The sequence below is a fragment of the Malaclemys terrapin genome, chromosome 19, assembly GCF_027887155.1.
Source record: "Malaclemys terrapin pileata isolate rMalTer1 chromosome 19, rMalTer1.hap1, whole genome shotgun sequence".
In the NCBI taxonomy this organism is placed as follows: domain Eukaryota; kingdom Metazoa; phylum Chordata; order Testudines; family Emydidae; genus Malaclemys; species Malaclemys terrapin.
In genome coordinates, this window is record NC_071523.1 from 13924865 (window position 1) to 13944160 (window position 19296).

General features: G+C 53.1%; 1 protein-coding gene across 1 annotated transcript in view; it reads right to left on the reverse strand.

Moving 5' to 3' along the window:
• Window positions 1-19296, reverse strand: part of NOC2L (NOC2 like nucleolar associated transcriptional repressor) — an 83720-nt gene that overhangs the window by 45029 nt on the left and 19395 nt on the right. Inside the window, exons 11-12 of the mRNA XM_054009062.1 lie at window positions 18259-18398; window positions 7652-7763 (exon numbers count right to left, since the gene is read on the reverse strand). Of these exons, the coding sequence (XP_053865037.1) occupies window positions 7652-7763; window positions 18259-18398 (252 nt within the window). The remainder of the gene's footprint in view (window positions 1-7651; window positions 7764-18258; window positions 18399-19296) is intronic.

The window sequence follows — 19296 nt, forward strand, 5'->3', positions numbered from 1 at the left end:
AACTTGCAGTGGGCAGAGAGAGAGAGAAAGAGAGAGAAACTAACAAGACCACAGCCTCGCTGAAAGGCCTACAGGCCAGGTCCCAGATCGGCTGACATCACTTGCAAAACTCCCATTGCCTTCAGCAGCGCAGCGCTGAGCCTGGGTGAGCGTAAACTGCTTTACAGAGAAAGCCTGGTGATGCTCCTCCAAGGCAGGGAAGGATTATCCACCACTGCACAGATGGGTAAACTGAGGCAGCGAGTAAGTGACTAAACCAAGGTCATACAAAGTCAGTGGCAGAACTGCAAATACAACCCAGAAATCTTGAATCCCCCACCCCCCATTCCCCTGCTCTAACCACTAGCCTTCATTTCTTCCTAAGTATCCTATTCATGTCCTTGGCAGATTGCAGAGCAAGTCCGGGATCAAACGACTCCTTTGGCTAAAGCTCTGAAGACCTGTGCGTGAAAGATGCTACAGAAACATGCTGTCCGACGAAACCCCACCTTACGCAGTGACGCGAGAAACCAGAAGCTTACTCCTGAGGTCAAACAAAACACAGCCCAAGAATACTTTCCAGTGGTCCCTTACACGCATGGGCTTCTTTACCGACAGCAGGACTTAGGGCTGTGTTTAGCACATGCTCATTAACGGACAACCCACATCTATCATCTTTTTTTCCCACTGAAACATCATCCCGACTTTTCCTAAGGAGCAGAAAGACCAGTCGGTACATTTCACCAGCCACCCTTCATCAGCAGAGGATACTGTGTCCATCACATCCTGGCCTTGAAACAAGGGAGAAAGTGCAGATTATTCTCCAGGGCTACATCTGGATCCACCCGTTAGATACCTGGGGAAAACCTGTCCCTTTTCAGGCACAGAGCAGTGGCCGCACAGTCGGAGATCAAAACAGGAGAGCTCCGGCAGCTCGTCCGGAACCCCAGTGCACGAACGTGTACCATCAGAACGGCAGGCTCTGGGCCTTGGTTTAAAAGAGGGCCATTTTTAGAACGACAGATGTCTGCGGTGGCATCAGACGTTTGGTTTTAATTGAGAAGAGCTGTAAAACTTTAGCCACTGTAATCAAGGTCCAAGCTCACACTTCCCAGCTTTGCGGGAGGAGGGGAAGAGGGATCAACAAGAATCTCTATTCTAAGCTTCCCGGAAAGGTCACGCTCGGCAAGACGAGACTTTGCTGTTAGCTGAAATCCACTAGAAACCGAACAGCTGGCCCAGGAATCTTTTCTGCATCCCTGCGCAGGCGCTGGGTGGGAGCTGCCCTGCCCCGATAGCCACGTTCTACTCAGCACACTGTACATGGGTTCTTCTATGGGGCGGGGTTGTGCCATTGAAAGGGGCCGATGTCAGCCCCCAGGGACAGGGGTCAGTAGTGCCTGGTTGCCCGCCACATGCCTCTGCCCTGCCTGAGAGCTGCTCCGCCCAGGAGTAAGGGGACAGCTCACTCCCCCATGGACCCTTGGCATCTCTGCAGAGTCAGCCAACGAGAGACAGTTTGGGGAGGTGGATATTTGTCCCCTGGCAAGAGGTCTAATTTCAGCCAGGGCAGGCCACAGGTGGTAACTTTCAGTCACTCCCAGCCTGATAGGACAGGCAATGTTGGGGAAGGAGCCATCCAGCTCAGGTGCCCATATTTAGCAGCCTGAGAATATTTTGCTGCAGGGTCTTCTCCTCCGCCTTGGGGATTCCCTACCTCTTAAACACCACACCCCGAGGCTGCGCTCAAGCACCATGCATCCTCTGACTGTTCCTGCTCTGCGCCCAGTCATGGGAGCGCATCACCCCAGGGACGCCCCAGCACCCAACCAGCATTGCAACTGAGGGCAGAGAACTCTGGGTGCTGGAACAAGAGGGTCCAGGTCACACAGCTGCCCCCAGGCCAGAAAACCGCGCAGTCAGCGATCGATTCTTTGCATTTGATTTGTCAGGCCAGGTTATCGGGGAGGGAGGGCTGAGCTCGGTGGCTTGTGAAAACAAAGAGCCCCTCTCCAGGGAATCGATGCTACAAACCTCGTTATGCACAATTATTTCTTTGGCCGAAACAGCAGTATCGATCCCCTCGGTCAGACACATGAAAGCGGAAGGCGTCGGGCTTTGTGGGACCGTACATGCCGGCGGCAGGGAGGGGAAATGTAAGCAGACGTTTTGAGGCACTCGCCAGAGGGGCCGGGGAGACGATACGAGCATTGGCCAGGCGAAGGGACAGAAGCTAGCGACAGGGCTGGGAGGGAGGGGCGAAGTGTAGACACCTTGGGGCAGGCTGGAGAGAACACAACGGGGGATGGGGGGACCAGAGGGCCAGAAGACTCAGAGGCCAACGATCTGGCTGAAGTCGGGATAACATCTGTTGGTCAGAGGAAAGGATGTGGCAACCTCAGGCAGCAGGCGTGGACCATCTGGCTTATATACAGGGTCACTCATTTCTACATCTAGGGTCCCTCTTATACACAAATACATACGGTACTCATTGCCAGCACCACCCCACAGCAATCCCTGCCATTACCTTCACCTTTGGGCTCTGCACAGGCCAGCTAACTCCAGCCAGTCATCCTACGGGCCGCTGTCCAGAATGAGGCTCACCTTCCCTCCCCCCGGCCAGCCCCCGGCCCCATTCCAGGAGCATAGGCTCCTGCGGGGGCTTCTCTCACATGCCTACGACCACCTCTCCCATTATAAGCTCTGCCGGGCAAGGACCTTGTCTGTATGCCCACAAACAGACACCTGTCTGCCGGGAACGGGACCGAAGACAAACTTATTCCAGAGGACACCTAGCACGCTGCTGTGCTGCGGATAGTGCCAGGGAGTCAGGAAACCTGGAGCATGTACCCTCCATAGGTAACCTCGGGCAAGGCACGTCCCTGCTCTGTGACTCAGTTTCCCTAGCTGCGTAGCAGCAACAATGGTGCCCATGTCTTTGGAGAAGTGCTTCAAGTTCCACATATACCCAGCCTTCTCATTGCTCAAATGACCCCTGCATTGCCGGATATCCTTGGAGACAGAACCGACCCCCTCTCCCCCACACCCACCGACAGGGCGTCTGGAGGCCCCGGAGATTCCCACCATAGCACACTGCAAACCTGAGATGAGATCCTCACCGTTTTAAGTGTCAGCGGAGTGAAAAAACTCCTGCCTTTCTAAGTATGTCAGTGTTAGCCCGTGGCGCCCCCCCCTGCCCCCGCTGAGGAGCAGCTACATTTAAATTGGCATACCAAGACTTCCCATGGGGAGATTTCCACCTTGTTTACCCACACTTGCCTTCCAGCGGTTGAGCCACCAATTCGCCCGCTGCAGAAACTAACGCCTGTCACCAAACAAGGGAAGCACCAAAAAGGCATCGGGATCTCATGGCCTGTAAGCGGGGAAGAATCCAAAAAGCTGCCCCCCCTTCTCAGATTCCTCCTTTCCCCACCCTTCCCCCTAAGAGGTAATTTTGGAAGGCTTCCCTCCCTCCCCCTCCTGGAGAGCAGAGAAGGAGAGGAGCCGTCGGGTTGCCTGCACCGGGGAGCAGAAGCCCTTGTCAAGATGAATCAGGGAGCCAGGTCTCATTTACAGAGGCAGGGGCTTGGGGAATTCCTGTGCCTAAAGGAATCGTGCAAACATTCAATCTGCCATCTCTGGAAGGCTTGGCGGTGACAGGGGCGGGGGAGGCAGCGAGTGCTGGATTTCCTTGACTGCATGCAGGGGAAATTGGCATTATCACTTCTCACCAAAAAAAAACAAAACAAAAACAAACAAAAAACAATAAAAAACCACCACCAAAAAACAACACACACCATGCTCCAGAAAATCTGATTTCTGGTGCCATGCAGAAACTGCTCCAGCAGGCACAGGCAGCGTCAAAGCCCGTGCATGGGGCGTTCACTAGCACATAGAGAGAGTGGGCACAAAAAAATGAAGTAATGAACTCCAGAGCTAGCCCTTGGTATCTACAGACCCTCGGGGACCTCCCATCTGCCCTGCTATGGAAGCTGGGCTTAAAATGGATCTTGGCACCCTGGAATGTGATTGGAGGTTTGCAGGGGGCACCCACATGACCTCACGCCAGACCAGCTAAGTCACAGGTGAAGCTGAGGGCCTACAAGGATGGTCTCGTCGCTAAGGAACTGGATTGGAACTCAGGAAAGCTGGATTCATTTCCCAGCTCTGCCACAAACCACCTGGTGTGACCCTAGGCAAGTCACTTAACCGCTCTGTGCCTCAGTTTCTTCCTCTGTACAACAGGGATAACACCTCCCTACCTCACAAGGGATGGGAAGTGTCGTGAAGGCAAAGGTGTTCGGGATCGTATGGTGCTCGGATACTACCACGACAAGGGACAGAGGAGTATCGAGGTGTGAAGAGACTAAAAGGACAGCTCTTGGAGACTCGATGGAGTACCTGATGCTGCTGAGAGATCAGAGAGGTTTGCTGCATTCCAATCATCTTATGTTTTCACGGGAAAGGCAGCATTTTGAAATAAGCACACAAATAACACCCCCCACCAAACACTGCCACCTGGATGAGCTAAGCCTGAGCAGTGCATGCATACACCCCCCCCCCCCCCCCCCCCAACATCGGATGTGGTCGCAGGCTTGCGGAAGCCAGGAGGAAGTTCAGCGTGCAGCGCGGTAACGTCTGGGTAGGGCCTGATACAGAGCTTGCCACCGAAGTGGTGGTGGCGGCGGCAGCGGGGGGGGGACGACGGGACACGGGGTGCGTGGGGGAGGGGAACACTATCTCCCAGAGCCTGAGAAAAGCAAAAACCACCACGCAGCACCATGGGGAGATGCCCCTATCGCGCCACCGGGCTGTCAGCGGCTCCAAAGAACAGACGGCAAGAGGAAGGAAAGCGGCGAAGAACCCAACAGCCCACCCGAGCCAGGGAGCAGTGGGGGAAGTGGGGGGTCGGAGCAGAGTTATAAACGGCCCTGGTTTCCACCGGCTGAGAGGATGTGGTTTGCGAAGGACGTTTACAACAACATGAAACCGCAAGAGCTTTTGCTTCAACAGAACCCGATTAGCAACAAGCCCACAGCTTGTGTGTTTGAAAAGCCTCATCCTTCTCCAGCCTCTCCCTCTTCCTCCTCACGCGCTGACCACCAGGGCTCTCCCCCCACCCCTGGAGCACGCTCGCTCTTTCACAGCGGCAGAGCGCAGCCAGGCTTGGGGGAAGAGGGGCCGGTTCGTTAGGTCTGTGGGAAGGGAGGGGGCGCTTTTTGCTAGGAACAGTGCGAGGGATGGTGTGAGGCACTGACCGTTTGCCGGTCCCGCCCCACCCCGGGGGGGCGGAGGGGGGCAGCTAAGAACAGACTTTGCTTGCAGGCAGCTATTTTAAGAAGCCTTTTAGGTCTAACGGGCTTTTTTTTTAAGTATAACTTCTTGGGCAGTTGCTCGGGATGTTTTTTTCTTTTTCACTGAGGAATAGGTGGTTCATTAATTATACATATTACGGCATTGCCTAGGCAATCCAACCGAGACCAGGCCCCCGCCGCGCTCGGGGCTGTACGCACCGAAACCAGGCCCCCCCGCAGCGCTCGGGGCTGTACGCACACAGTGAGCCTGCCCCTAAGAGTTTACAATCTAACTAGACAAAAGGTAGGACTATGGCCCCCATTTTACAGGTGCAGGTATTGAGTTATAGATAAATTATGCAGCATGGGGAGTCCGTAGCAGAGCCGGGAATCGAACATGGCTCTCCCGAGGTTTGTTCCAGTGCCTGAACCACCAGAGCATCCTTCCTTGGGCTCAGGGGACTGGGAAGAAAACCCTGTGGCAGTAGCATCCCAAACCCATGGCCATCCACCCGAGGGAGGTTCAGTGGGCCTAGGTGAAAGCAATTTGGCAGGTTCAGTCCAGGTCACCGCCACAGAAACCACCCGCAACGCTGGTGCTATCTGGGCCCCTTGCAGCAGCCTGGAGATGCCAAGGCCTGTCTGCACCATGGAGAGCGAAGCCCCCTCCCACACCTCCAGGTGGCCCCTGCAGCCCCAGGCTGTGGCAGCACATGGTAGACGCTTGGCCTGACACTACCTTTGTTGGGCCTATTGTGTGGACAGTGGCCTTCAATCTCCAGGGCTGACAGTTCTGCCCCAGCATACACACAGAGCGCCCATTCAAAGACCGCTAGAGAGGAGCCGATCGACACCACCCCTCCCATTGGAACCGCTGTTCTCGATTGCCTTAACACAAAGGCTTCTCTCGCCCCAGGCCGCCACCCGCTCTCTTGTCCGTAGAGGGCCCCGAGCACAAGAGCCCAGAGCTGAGAACAAAGCTGACGTCTCCTCTTGTAGCTACTTTAAGTGCAGATGCGAGAGTTACCCAAACTCAAATTCTCCCTTCGGTTAGTTTGGGTTCATTGTTATTGCGGTTGCATTCCTGTGATGCATCCAATGGTATCTAGCGGCCAGCGTGGTTAGTCACAAGCCAATATCTATGCCCAGCTGAGAAAAAAAACATGTGACGGAAGCAGAATTCTGCATATGAACTTTTAGACGGAACATCACTAACACAAGCGATTGTTCACACCAAGTGTCTGGGGTGTGGACTAATGATCACACTTAATGTTAAGGTTACACATTTCTAAATAGCTCACAAAGGGGGAACGTGCAGTGGCGTGTTGCAAACCCGCAGCCAGCCCAAGTAGAATGTGTTACACATGGTTATAAGCACATTGCTCAAAGGTGCTGTAGGTAGTTATAAGCCACCTATTAATCTGCTGGACCCTATAACTGTTAAACACCTATTAATCAAGTATAAGCTATGCATAAATGTGTCCTTAATATAAAAAGCGCAACTAGATTTCAGCAATAAACTCCTGGGCCTTTCAACCCCCATTTTGGCTCCAAGAAAGAGCCAACCCCCTGAATTCATATACCCTTCCACCCCACATTTTGGGAAAGCTGGAACCCAGATCCAGGCTTTGCAACTTAAACCTATCTCAAAGAGCAAGAGACAAATGTGATGTTACATCCCCAACGTGCTGGATGGGGCATCTTGGACAGACCAGACGATGCAAGTCCAGTGGAACAAGGCGACAACAGTGGGGCACAAGGCTACAATTACGCATTGGCACCATTTACCAAGGACTGTGGTGGATTTCTCCATCACTGGTGGTTTCAAACGGGAATTAGTTCAGGCTGGTGCTATGCAGGAGGTCAGCCTAAATGATCACAATGGTCCCTTCTGGTTTTATAATCTATGAATGGGACACCCGCAGCCTCGTTACCAATAATGCCTTTCAGAAACACAATAGGCAGAGTTTGCTGGGGGTGGGGGCGGGCCCTGCAAAGGGGAGAAACAGTAAGAATTCTTCAAGGACGGCCCAGTGTTACCAGCAGAGCAGTAGCAAGCCATGCAGTACAGTGCATCCCCAACTCTGCATCGTCTGGGGAAGGGCTCATTCCCGTTTGGAAGCTGTCACAGAGATGCTTTGTGCCCCTCAGGTCTTGACAGTCAAGGCAGCCCCCTAAGCTGCAATGTAGATGGTGAAAACTCAACCCTATTTATCAACGATGGGACCCAGGGTATATGACGCTGCTTGCCAGGGCTGCAAGGAGCCAAGGAAGTGTGCAGCGTTAGCAGCCATTTGCAGATGCCGGGGGGAAGGGGGGGGGTTGTTTGTTTAGACAGCTTTTGTTTGTTGCTGTTAGATGAACAGGAACTGATTTACCTCCAGGATGAAGGGCAGAACCGGGATGAAGGTCCGGGTGTTCTCAGAAAGCAGCGTAAGGGCCCTGACGCAGTGCATCCGCAAGGGGTAGAAACGAGCCGTGGGCACCAACCTGGAGAGGAAACAGAGGGAAGGTTACTGGGGAATCAAACCTACAGTCTTCAGGGCTAAAGACACAGGCCTCTCCCACTTGAGCTGAAAAGGCAAATTGTTTTTGCTCTGACTAGGAGGCTGTTCGAGCTGCTCAGGGTGGCCCATAGAGGGAGACCTGATATGATGAGCTACGCCAGGATAACACAAGGATTTCAGCTCCTCGCTCATTTGAACACCCTGAGTTCTTGCGACCAGGATCCCAACTCCTCAGTTTCCTCCTTCTAGGTCGGTGGTTTTCAACCAGTGGCCCGCGGACCCCTGGGGGTCTGCAGACTATATCTAGGATTTCCAAAGGGGTCCGCACCGTCACTGGAAATTTTTTAGGGTCCACACATGAAAAAGGGTTGAAAGTCACCGTTCTAGGCAATCCCACGTTATCAACGTACCTTCTTCCGCTGCTGCTGTCCCTAATACCATCATCCCCCCCCGCCCACCAAACCAGAGCCGAACAGGTAGAAAAGGGACACTCAGGGCTCTGCTCAGAACCAGTCAATACTGCTCTTCAATGGACCACCAGGGCACCATGGGAAATATTCCCCCTTATTACCATCACCTACTACTATTCCAGGACAGAGTCCTCCCACCACCTCTGGGGAAACGAGGGCTGCGGTTGGCATCGGTAAGTGCATGCCCTGTAATGTACAATCACAAAAGCCACGGTTATAATTAGCCTCCCCAGCCCTGGCGGTCTCAATAGAGGCAGCGCAGGGCTTATGGCTAAGGAAACTGAACTAGGCAGCTAATGGTCCCATCTCAATTCTGGCCCATCTCAATTCGTAACTCATTAGTGCTTATCTAAGGAACCCCAGCTCCCACAGCAGCCCCATTTTATAGGTGGGGGCCACAGAGAAGAGGCACGACTCAGCCCGCAACACGCGTGGGGGGCAGAGCCGGGAATAAAGAAAGCGACTCCGGGCCCCCTCTGCTTTCATCGCTAGGCCGAGGCCTCTGATCCACCAGCCCAATGGAGGAAGTCACTTGCTATGAACTGCACCGAATACTGATGCTCTGAGCTCTAAGAAAGGTGCTTTTTAATGCGGTTCCCGGAGAACAGCTTTGCTTCTGAGAGGTGAACCCCCAAAAGAGAGACCCCCGGGCAATGCAGCAGAGAGAATCTGCATCACCGGGCGACATAAATCACTCCCTTCTCCCCCTCCCCCCTTCCACCAAATAGTGAAATAATTATCACTGGATCCATTATGGAAATAAATCTACTTTGCACCCGCATGCTGGCACCGCTGGAGATGATGAAAGCCTTCCTCAGGAATTAATTGATCGAGGGATAAACCTGTTAAAGGTATAGATTTATTGTAAACCCAGGCCATTAATTTCAGAGTCCTCCGTGGAGCGGCAATCAGCCTAACCTCCCGATGTCTGGGACGGAAGCGGAATGAGAAACGCAGCAGGGCCCCAGACCACGCTGGGGTGGGTGGGGGAGGGCTGGCTAGTCCCTCGAAGGCCCAGCCAGGCGTCTAGCTCAGGCTGCTGAGTTTACAGCTCATGCTTCCCATTGCGAAGGGGAGCGCTCCCTAACCTTCCCCCACCTCTGAACGCCTGCCCAGCTTCTCCCGGGCAGCCAGCGCCCAGGGCCTGGCACGGCAGGAAACTGACAGCCTGACAAGGATTATTTTCACTCGCTGCAACTCCTGTTACGCTGCTGGGTCGCCACAATCTGCCTGACGGGAAAGGCAGCAGGAAGCCCCCTCCAACATCAGTCTAAGCCCAGCCAAGTGGCGGGCTGTTCCCGAGATGCCACGGCATCTCCATGGAAAGGGGCACTCCTGCCCGCTAACACGCACAGCCTGGCGGAGCTTGGCGTTTATTCAATGTGCTGGAAGGGCCCCAAAGTAGGTAGCACTGGGCAGGCCCAGGGTAAGCTGAAAGCTGCACACAAATGGGGGGTGCCCCAAAATGACTGGCGGGGGGGAGGGAGGGCAGGAAGAGGCGCCTGAGACAGCAGAAGGAATTGGAGGAGCTCCAATGGAGCAAACTTCTCCCTATGTTCCAGTGTCTGGAGATCCCCAGCCCAGCCAGACCCACTGCGCCCTCTTAGCTCTTTATTTGCAGAAGCGATGTAAGCAATCCCATGGGACGCCCCCAGCAGACCAGGTCCTCTCCCCCCTTGCAGCTGGGCCGGCATCGCCTCTCCCCGTCCAACCCCCCGCTTTCCCTGCGCTGGATCCCATCTGCTCCCAATCACGTGCAAGTTCAAGCCGCGCTGGGTCCATTTCTCCAATGCATCCTTCTAAATACATTTTTAATGCGTTTTATACACCGGAGAGGGGCTGGTGGAGGGGAGAGGGAATAAGAAAACGAGGGAGCTAATTCTGATGTTAGCAGGCAGCCCTCTGCTACTAGTTATCTTGTTTAAGCACATTTTAAATTCTGCCTTGGTCCCCGCCTGGAGCAATAAGGCTTCGACGGATGGTAATTTCTCCCCAGTCCCCTCCTGTAATGAGGTGGTGTAGCGGAAGGAACTGCACACCGACTGCCCCCTCCCTCCCCCCATTTGTCTCTGTCCACCAGCACTTTTGCAGGAAGAAAGCGCCACCCTCTGGTAGAAGGAAAAGGAAAAAAAAAACAACAGGAGGAAATTATTTTCTCCAGGTTTTCGATATTATTTTATTTGCTCCTGTGCTACACTAGTTTCAAGATACGCCCATGAACAACCAGCCGAACCAAGATCAGAACATATTTAAGGTTCCAGGAGAGGTGCAGCACGAATCCCCCAACGCTGAGTATGACAAACACAGAACAATACCAGAGTAAAGACGGACTGTACTCCCTACCTCCTGCAAGGATGCCTGCTCATAGCCACCAGATACTTATCCATCCCAGTATCAGAGGGGTAGCCATGTTAGTCTGGATCTGTAAAAAGCAACAAAGAGTCCGTTGGCACCTTATAGACTAACAGACGTATTGGAGCATAAGCTTTCGTGGGCGAATACCCACTTTGTCGGATTAATACCCCGTTCATCTGATGAAGTGGGTATTCACCCACGAAAGCTTATGCTCCAATACGTCTGTTAGTCTATAAGGTGCCACCGGACTCTTTGTCGCTTTATCCATCCCAGATGCAAGTGGCCCCCACTCTGGGGGGTATATCATGGCCCTTCAAACATGTTAAACTCCCCTTTGCGCTAGCTCAGCCGATGCTCCCAGATGGCACAGGGACCTGCTCAGGTGTATCTAAGCCATCACCAGTGGTCTTGGCAGCCTTCTTTTCCCCAGGCTGAGCAAGGTTTAATGATTAAACCCTCAGCGGCTCTAACTCTGACAGACTGACCCTACCCAGAAGAACGCCAAGCTGATAGGGTGTCATTTCCCCACAAGACAAGGTTTTATTCGCTAAAGAGCCAGGGATGGAGAAATGGGCAATAACTGAAACGCTTTCCTTGCAGTACAACGGCTTTAAAAATAAAACCACCCCAAGGAGCTGAGCATTTGGGCGAACGTAACTTCACGCTTTCCTCTGCACACTCCCCCTAGCACTATTCCATGCCCCTGGGAGCAAGTGTGTAAGGAAAGGGGAGCAGGTGTAATCAATCCTCTTCTTTTAAAGACCCTAAGGCCAGATCCTCAGCTGATGCAATGGGGCAAAGTGCCACCAAACGAGCTATGCCGACTTACACCAGCTGAGGATCTGGCCCTACATTTGAGAGAGTAAAAGATACAAAACCCTGCGAAAGCTAAATGGACTGCATCGTTCCCCTCCCCCACTCCCTGGAGAGCCCCTACCCCTAAACATACAGCGTTCAGTAGCTGCATTTCTCCACTGATTGAGATGCTGATTGAAGATGCCTACGGCAAGTTACAGCGAGGAGAAATAACTCAACCGCCCACGTGGGAATCCAACCAGCGCGTGTGTTACCCATAAGGAAGGGGGTGGGAGGGCGGACAGAGAAGCATGCAGGAGCCTGGTCCCTCCTGAACATTGTGCAGGCCCTTGGCACTTCTCACTGGTCCCGACGGATCCTTGGGCTTCATTTCTGCTCTGCTACCACTGCTCCAAAAAGGCAGCCGGGCGCCCTCTGCCCAGCAGTTGGAACTGCAGGATTGAGTACGGCAGCAAGGGGACTAAGGAGGAGACCCCATGATTTACCACACTGCCTTCGCTCTCTTTCACGCAGCTTTGCTGACAGCATCCATCCTCCCTTACACCCCAGCCTGGATGTACCACTGGCTTGCTCACCAAGGGACCGAATGCAGGATCTGTTCCCAGCTCTCTCCACCCAAAAGCCCATTTCTGGATGCAGTCCCAAACCATCATTGCTCTCGTTACATGGTCGCTGCATGGTGCGCCAGGAGGCTCTGCACATCACACATGCCAGCAAATTCTGTTTGCCACTCTCCCCGGGACTTTCCAAATTCACCTTTCTGTGGCCCTAGACAGCGGATTTATCTGCCCAGACAGGTGGAAAACTGCCTAGGCTTGTCTGCAGGACAATCAAAACGCTGCCACAGCAATGGGACATTTGGGGGGGATGGCGGGGGAGCGGGAGGGGAAGGTAAGAGAATCCTGACAATTATTTAAACCTGTTTATCTTCATCACCCCTGGGAGCTCTGAGACCAGCTGGATGGCATTGGAGAGCTGAGAATCTGGGTACGGCGCTCACAAGATTTCAGAGATCACCAGTTTCAGAAAGTCATCGCCTGCCCATGATTGCCAGCAGTTTCAAAGCACAGAGTACTTTTTTCCTTCCCAAACTGGGAGGGTAGGAGGGGGAGAGGGAGTCAAGTTCTCAGCAGAAAAGAAAGAGGTCACACTTCTTCAAGCCCAGATGCTGCCAAATACCCACAGAATCCAAATATCGACAGTGAAGTCAGGAAAGTACCTAACTACAGCTACAATAGTGCTACACACCAGCGTCAGCCGCGCGTAGAGAGCACGTAGCACAGGCCTGCACAACTCGTAAAGCGGCGAGGGCCATATTACTCCAAAGAAAACAGCTTAGGGGGAAACCCCCCCGGCCCCACCAACCCCAGCGCCGTCCAGCCCCCTCGAAACACAACACACACACACCCCAGCGCCGCCCTCCCCGTGGAAACAACCCTCCCCAGCGCCGTCGAAACACACACCCATCAGTGCTGACCGCCCCACGGAAACAAATCCTCCTTCCCCAGTGCTGCCCCACCAAAACAGCGGTATTGAACCTTTGTAATATGTTATAGCTGGCTCCTAAGGTAGTATAATTAAGACAAAAGAAAAATGTCTTTTTGCTAGAAGTAGAATAAGATCTCCCCCTCCCCCCCCCACTTTGTAATCAATTGCCCTGTTGAATGAATGAGGTGTGAATGAGGAAGGCATGGAAGGCAAGCACCTTCAGACAGCTGCAACCCCAGACCAGATCAGTAGACCAGGTCAGCCACCAACTCACCGCTTGCCTCCTCAACCCCCATCCCTTGCCACCAGCTCACCTGCACCCCCGCCACGGCCTGCCCGCTCGCCTCCTCAGCCCCCCACTCACCCCGGCTCGCCTACTCACCCCCCGCCACTGCCCGCCTGCTCGCCTACTCAGCCCCCCTCCCCCACCTGCCGCTTGCCTACTCACCCCAGTGAGCCCACCTACTCACCCCCCCACAGGCCGCACAGTGAGCCCACGCGGGCCGCATGAGGCCCCCAGGCCGCATGTTGTGCAGGCCTGACGTAGCAGGTTGCGTCCACACAGCAAAGTGCAGCGCAAGTGAAAGGCTCTGGCAGAGGGGAGGTAACAGGGAAAGGCTCCTTTCCTGCCACTGGAGTCTTTCCCTGGGGCTGGGGAAGGCTCCAGCGGCAGCACACAACGCTGCTAAGAGCAGTGTAGACGGGGAAGCGTGGCTTCGGTGAGTAGGTTATGTACTCGCGTGCACACACGCACCCATCACACGTGTCTAAGCCGTGCTTCACCAGCTACCCTGATATTTATATCCGTGGAGGCTGGGCTATGCACGTACGTGGTCTATAGACTGCTGAAAGCATCATGCAGGGTAGATGTACCTTATCTGTAGTTAAGGTTTGATTCCTGACTCTGCCACCGATTCCCAGTGTGACCTTAAGCGAGTGACTCCAACTCTCTGTGAGGAGGGCAATCCTTCCTTCCTCCCACCCTGGGTCTGTTTTGTCTGTTTCCCCTGTAAGCTCTTTAGGGCAGGAACCATCTCCTATTTTGTCTGTACAGGGCCTTGCACAACTGGCCCTTGATCTCAGTTGGGCCCTGCAGTCTCTACTACATAACATTATTATTATTATTATTATTATTATTAACTGATTACCCCACCTTGCTGACCTCATAGTTGCTCAGATTTAAAAGAGATCCCAAGATGAACTGCAAAAAGCAGTGGTGCAAATTTATTGTTGGTGTGACTCCTCCGACTTCAGCAGAGTTGCATCAGGGTTGAATTTGGCCCATTCTGCCTGTCTGCTGGAAGTAGGCAAATAGTCACCATGCCCCCCAAGTTCTCCCGTCACACAACCGGGTTTTTCATTGGCGTGTGAATAAAAGAAAAAGATCAGAGGCTAATTACACTCAGAAGCTCCCAAGTCAACAAGGCTTCAATCCCCCTATGACAGCAGCTCAGCTCTGAGCCGCGGTAATGAACGGACCCATTCAGGTGTTTGCGCATGGATAGCTCGCTCTTCTCCAGGGAAATAAAAGGAGCTATCTCACCTTTGGGAATAAAACCCCAGTGCCATAGCAACGCTGCCGCCTGCTGTCGCTGCTCGGCCGGGACAAGGTGTGCAAATAAAGAAAAGGCTGTTTGCACGTCAGGATGCACAAGCACACGACACGCAGACAATCAGAGCAAGAGGGCCCCAAGCCAGGGTATAGAAACCCTGTGGCTCTCAATTCACCTTCTCCCTTTCTGCACGGGTGCTAGAAGCCTATTCCTGTAATGGGATAGCCGAGAGAGTGTGTTCACATTTCCACGCACGAGCCCTCCCAGGCACTGCATTGTTTTTAATGGGTTTATTTCCCGCACTGGATTTTTGCCTACGGGCTGACCTGTGGGACACAGTTCTCAGTGCAACAAGGCCACGAGGCATCAGAGTCGATAAGCTCCACTTGTCACAGAGTGTGGGGGAGTCAGGACCCTGCACCCCTCTTCCTGCGATTCACCGTGACTCTCAGCCAGCCAGTAAAACAGAAGGTTTATTAGATGACAGGAACACAGTCCCAAGCAGAGCGTGTAGGTATAACCAGAACCCCACAATCAAGTCCTTCTGGGGGGTTTAGGGAGCTTATACCCCAGCTTGGGGTTCCCTGCCTTGACCACGCAGTACAAACTGAAACTAAAAACTCCTCCAGCAGCTTTCTCCCCCCTCCCCTCTGCTCCTCCTCTCCTTTGTTCAGCCTCCCGGCCAGAAGGTGTCACTTCTCCCAACCCCCCCTCCTGGCTCAGGTTAGCTTCCTTCAAGGGAAGTCCCCCACCCCCAATGTAACCCCCCTGCAACATTCCCAGGTCAAATCTGCCCCGCTCCCTGCTCCGTCACACTGCTAGACTGGCCGGGGCCAGTAAGTGGATGCGGGCACAGTGTTGTGGGAAGGGTTGTCAGTGACCATCTTTCCTTCAAGTCAATTAAAAAAAAAAAAAAAAAAAATGCCACTACCCAAGCTAGGGGACGCTGTGCTCCTGGCAGAACACTTCTGCAGATAGAAAACTTAACTTCTCAGGCACCCCGAGGGTCCCAGGACACTCTTTACACATGAAAAGGGGGCAGCACTGAAATCAGACCCAGACACCAAGGTTAACCCGGGTCATTAGACTAGACTTCCTCCAAGTCTACTGTCCTTTCAATAGGCGACAGTACAAAGAAAGGGATGACCCAAAATGGCTCAGGGACATCCAACACCTCTAGACAATCAGAGCCTGGATAAGAAGAGTTTCAGATTCAGGAGGAGGCTGGAGAACCATTGGTCTTGGATGGTTTAGACACAACAAATCCTGCCTCTGGGCAGGGGGTTAGACCAGCTGACCCTTGCAGTCCCTTCTAACCCTATCGTTCTAAGGAACAGGCTCATCATTCCGATAATCCAGGGGTTGGCTGTGCTCTCCGCGTCCTGTTTGAAGTGGCTGTGCGCTCTTATGCTGCTGCTGGGTTCTACCCCAGAAGCGGCTGCATTTCAGCAGTGGATGATGTGACCACGATAGAGAGTTTATGGTCCTGATCCAATCAGCGCCCACAGAAAAGTCAATGGAATGACTCCCACTGACTTCTAACAGGCTTCTCCCAGCACCGCTGCAGTGCCGGAGCGTAGACATAATCCTTACAAAGGCAGTAGCAGCCAAGGCTTACGTACCATAGCAGGACTTCAGCATGTACCTAGCGTTGATGCTATTAAGGGGACATTATGTTGTTCAAAGAGGAACCCTTCCGATAAGGCATGACCCCAAGAGCCCATCTGCCCTGCTGGAAATTAAAGACATCAGCTGTTCCAGCCACCACACAATGCCCTCTTCTCCTAGAAACTTGCTCTAACGCCCGACCCTGTGTGTGCCGCTGTAAGCACTTTCCCTTCTGCTTCTGAAGTCCCTGCATTAACGCTGCTTTGCAGCGTGCCTGGAGTGTATGAAAAGCGCAAACATAAACACAACACAATGCTGGGAGAATGCAATTCATGTCACCCTCCACTGTCTACTCTCCGAGAAGCTGGACAAGAGAATAACTTTCCCCATCGATTTTGCTAGCTACTATTTGGCAAACATTGCTTCCACGTTCCTGCCGAGGCTCTGATGCAGGGAGAAACCAAGCTAGCTCCATTTTGATTACTTCAATTTCCTGTCTCCAAGCATCTCTGCTGATCCAGCAAGATTGGGCAGAGTGCTGGGGCTTGCAATGGTTAGCTGCTGCTGCAGTGCAAGAGGTGTGGGGAGCTCGGGTTAGGGACCGCAGAGTAGCAGGCTGGCCTCTAGGTGGAGCCTCAGCTTGCTAAGTGGTTTCAATGGCAGCGGAAGGTGCTGCGCCCCTCACAAAAGGCATAGGAGATCTTACAGAATTGGGCTCCAGGTTGCCAGAGACACATGCCACAGTATAGACCAGCAGCAGCAATACCCCCCACCTCTTCTACTGTGCTTTTCATCAGTGCCTCTCAGAGCACTGGACACATTCGGTCAGCGTCATGACCCCCATCTGGCACAGAGAGGGGAAGCAACTTACCCAAGCTCACCCAGCAGAGCCAGGAATAGAACCCAGATCTTCCAAGCCCTGGTCCAATGCTCTAGCCACTAGGATACACTGCCCATATGGTGGGGGAGCAGGGGGTAGAGGGGTAAGAACTATCCACACAAGAGCCTGCTGTAGCGTGGGGACCGTTTGGGAAGTTACAGAAGTGAAAGGGGCTCCCGAAGCTCCAGGTCGCAGGCTAGCCCGTTACAAAAACAGGACAGAGCAAAATTACTGCTCACTCCCTGCTCGGGTTAAAAGGACGCGAGTTGGACTAAGGCCCAGGTTACTCATTTCGATAAGGGACAGGGCTGCTTTGGTTTCTTTTCAAATGAGCAATCACAACAGGTCTACGAATGCAGGCGCTCGGTGGGCAGTGCAGTGGTGCTGGTATCAGCTGTTCTGTTCGCCGTCACTTATTCTTAGGTGCCGTCTGTTCACGGGTGCCCCAATGTGAACCCCAAGGTGAGATGCTCACGCTGGCTCTGCCACTGCAAGTCACAGTTTTCCTTTCCAGCACTGAAGTGTTTGCAGAGCTGTTGTGGTGGTTGTTGGATTGGCGCTAAGGCTGAGCACAGACAAGGCCTAGCTCAGCACAGGTGTGTGGGTACGTCTGAAAGCAGAGGGGCTGGATTTCTCTGGAGGCTTTTTAAATGTCAGCTGCTAGTGGAGAAGCGACTGTGCCAGTGCTTCTGGTTAACGGGTCCAAAAAAATGCCTCTAATACTGGGGCCACCCACTCCTCCCTGTCTGCTACATGTCACCTTCCCCTGCCCCCTGTCCTGAAGCTGCTTGCTAACCTAATAAATAATACTAACAATAATACCTAGCTCATAGATAGCCCTTTGCGTCTGACGATCTCAAAATGCGTTACAAAGGAGGTAATAATATGCCCATTTTACAGATGGGGAAACCAAGGCACAGAGCAGTGAAGTGACTTACCCAAGGTCTCCCAGCAAACCAGTGGCTGAGCCCAGAACAGAACTCGGGTCTCCTGAGTCCCAATCCAGTGCTTTAGCCACTAGGCCACAGAGTGATTGTACCAATGATCTCAGTTAATGGACACAAAAGTAGCTTGATAAAGCCTCATAGTAAGTTCAAGCAACATAGCAGCAAGTGATTTCTATAAATCACAGCTCACGAGAGCAGCCCTCCAGTATGCAATAGAACAGTCCCCTACAACAAAGGGTTAAAATCTATATACACCCTCCTGCCCATCCCCTATGTGACTATATGGCCCACATCTGTCAGATGGGAAATCAGAGCCTAGTGTTTTATAAGGGTGGGGGGATAACTATCCATGCCTACTTACTTAATGCAGCCAATGATGACCTGGGTCAGAGGGTAAATTAACGGCTCCATAATCTCGCTGGGGTAGATGGTGCTCAGGACCCGACACCAGAAGTACAGGCAGTGGATGTACTGCCAGTTGTAAACAGACTGGTAGTTCTCCTACAGAAAAAAGAAAGGCACACACGCTTGGAAAACGAATGGCTGAGACAGGAGCCGAATCTACTTTCTGTAGCTCCTTTGTATTCTAGAGGCAGTGCGGTCTAGTGGAAAGAGCAGACAACTGGGAACCGGGGACCCTTGCATTCTAACCCTGGCTCTGGCCGCGACTAGTTACATTACACTGGGAAGAAGGGGGGCTGTGCTGTTAAGGCGCTAGTCCGGGATTCAGGAGGACGGGATGGTTAGAGATTTGAATGATACTTTGGAAATGCTAAGTACTGCCCTAGGTGTGTTGTTCTTCGTGTCATTTATCTGCAGCGATGCTTCACCAGTGGAGCTCTGTCTCCTTAACATCTCAGCCCACAGCATATGGAGGGGCAGGGCCATGCTGTGTATGGGCCTTTCCTGTCCACTGGCTAACAGGGACAAACCCTGATCTCCCATGGGCAGCCAGGCTGGGAGATCCTTCTTCTACAACTGTGCTGACTCCCTTCCTGGTCCACACACGCTGGAGGGCAGAAAAATAAACCTCTAAAGCTACAGGGCAGAACCAGCTTCCCCCAGCAACTGTCCTCTAAGGTTCCCGCTGAACCCACCTCCCCTACAAAGTGACCTGCAGAACCACTATGATCTCATTTCCCCAGGCAAAGCAGGACACAGGGCCCAGCTGCTGCCACTAGGGGGCTCTGATTCTTCCTTCAATTGCAATATTAAAAGAGAACCTCCATTGCTCAGATACCAGGAGGACGGGCAGCACTTTAGAGCCTCAGGGAGCGTTCCTGCTACTTATTTTGAAGATGTGCCGACATGCACTCACTGTCAAAGAGAGCTTCACGCCGCCATGACCGGCCCGTCCAGCACACCCACCTCCCAGGAATTTACACACCCAGCTACAAGG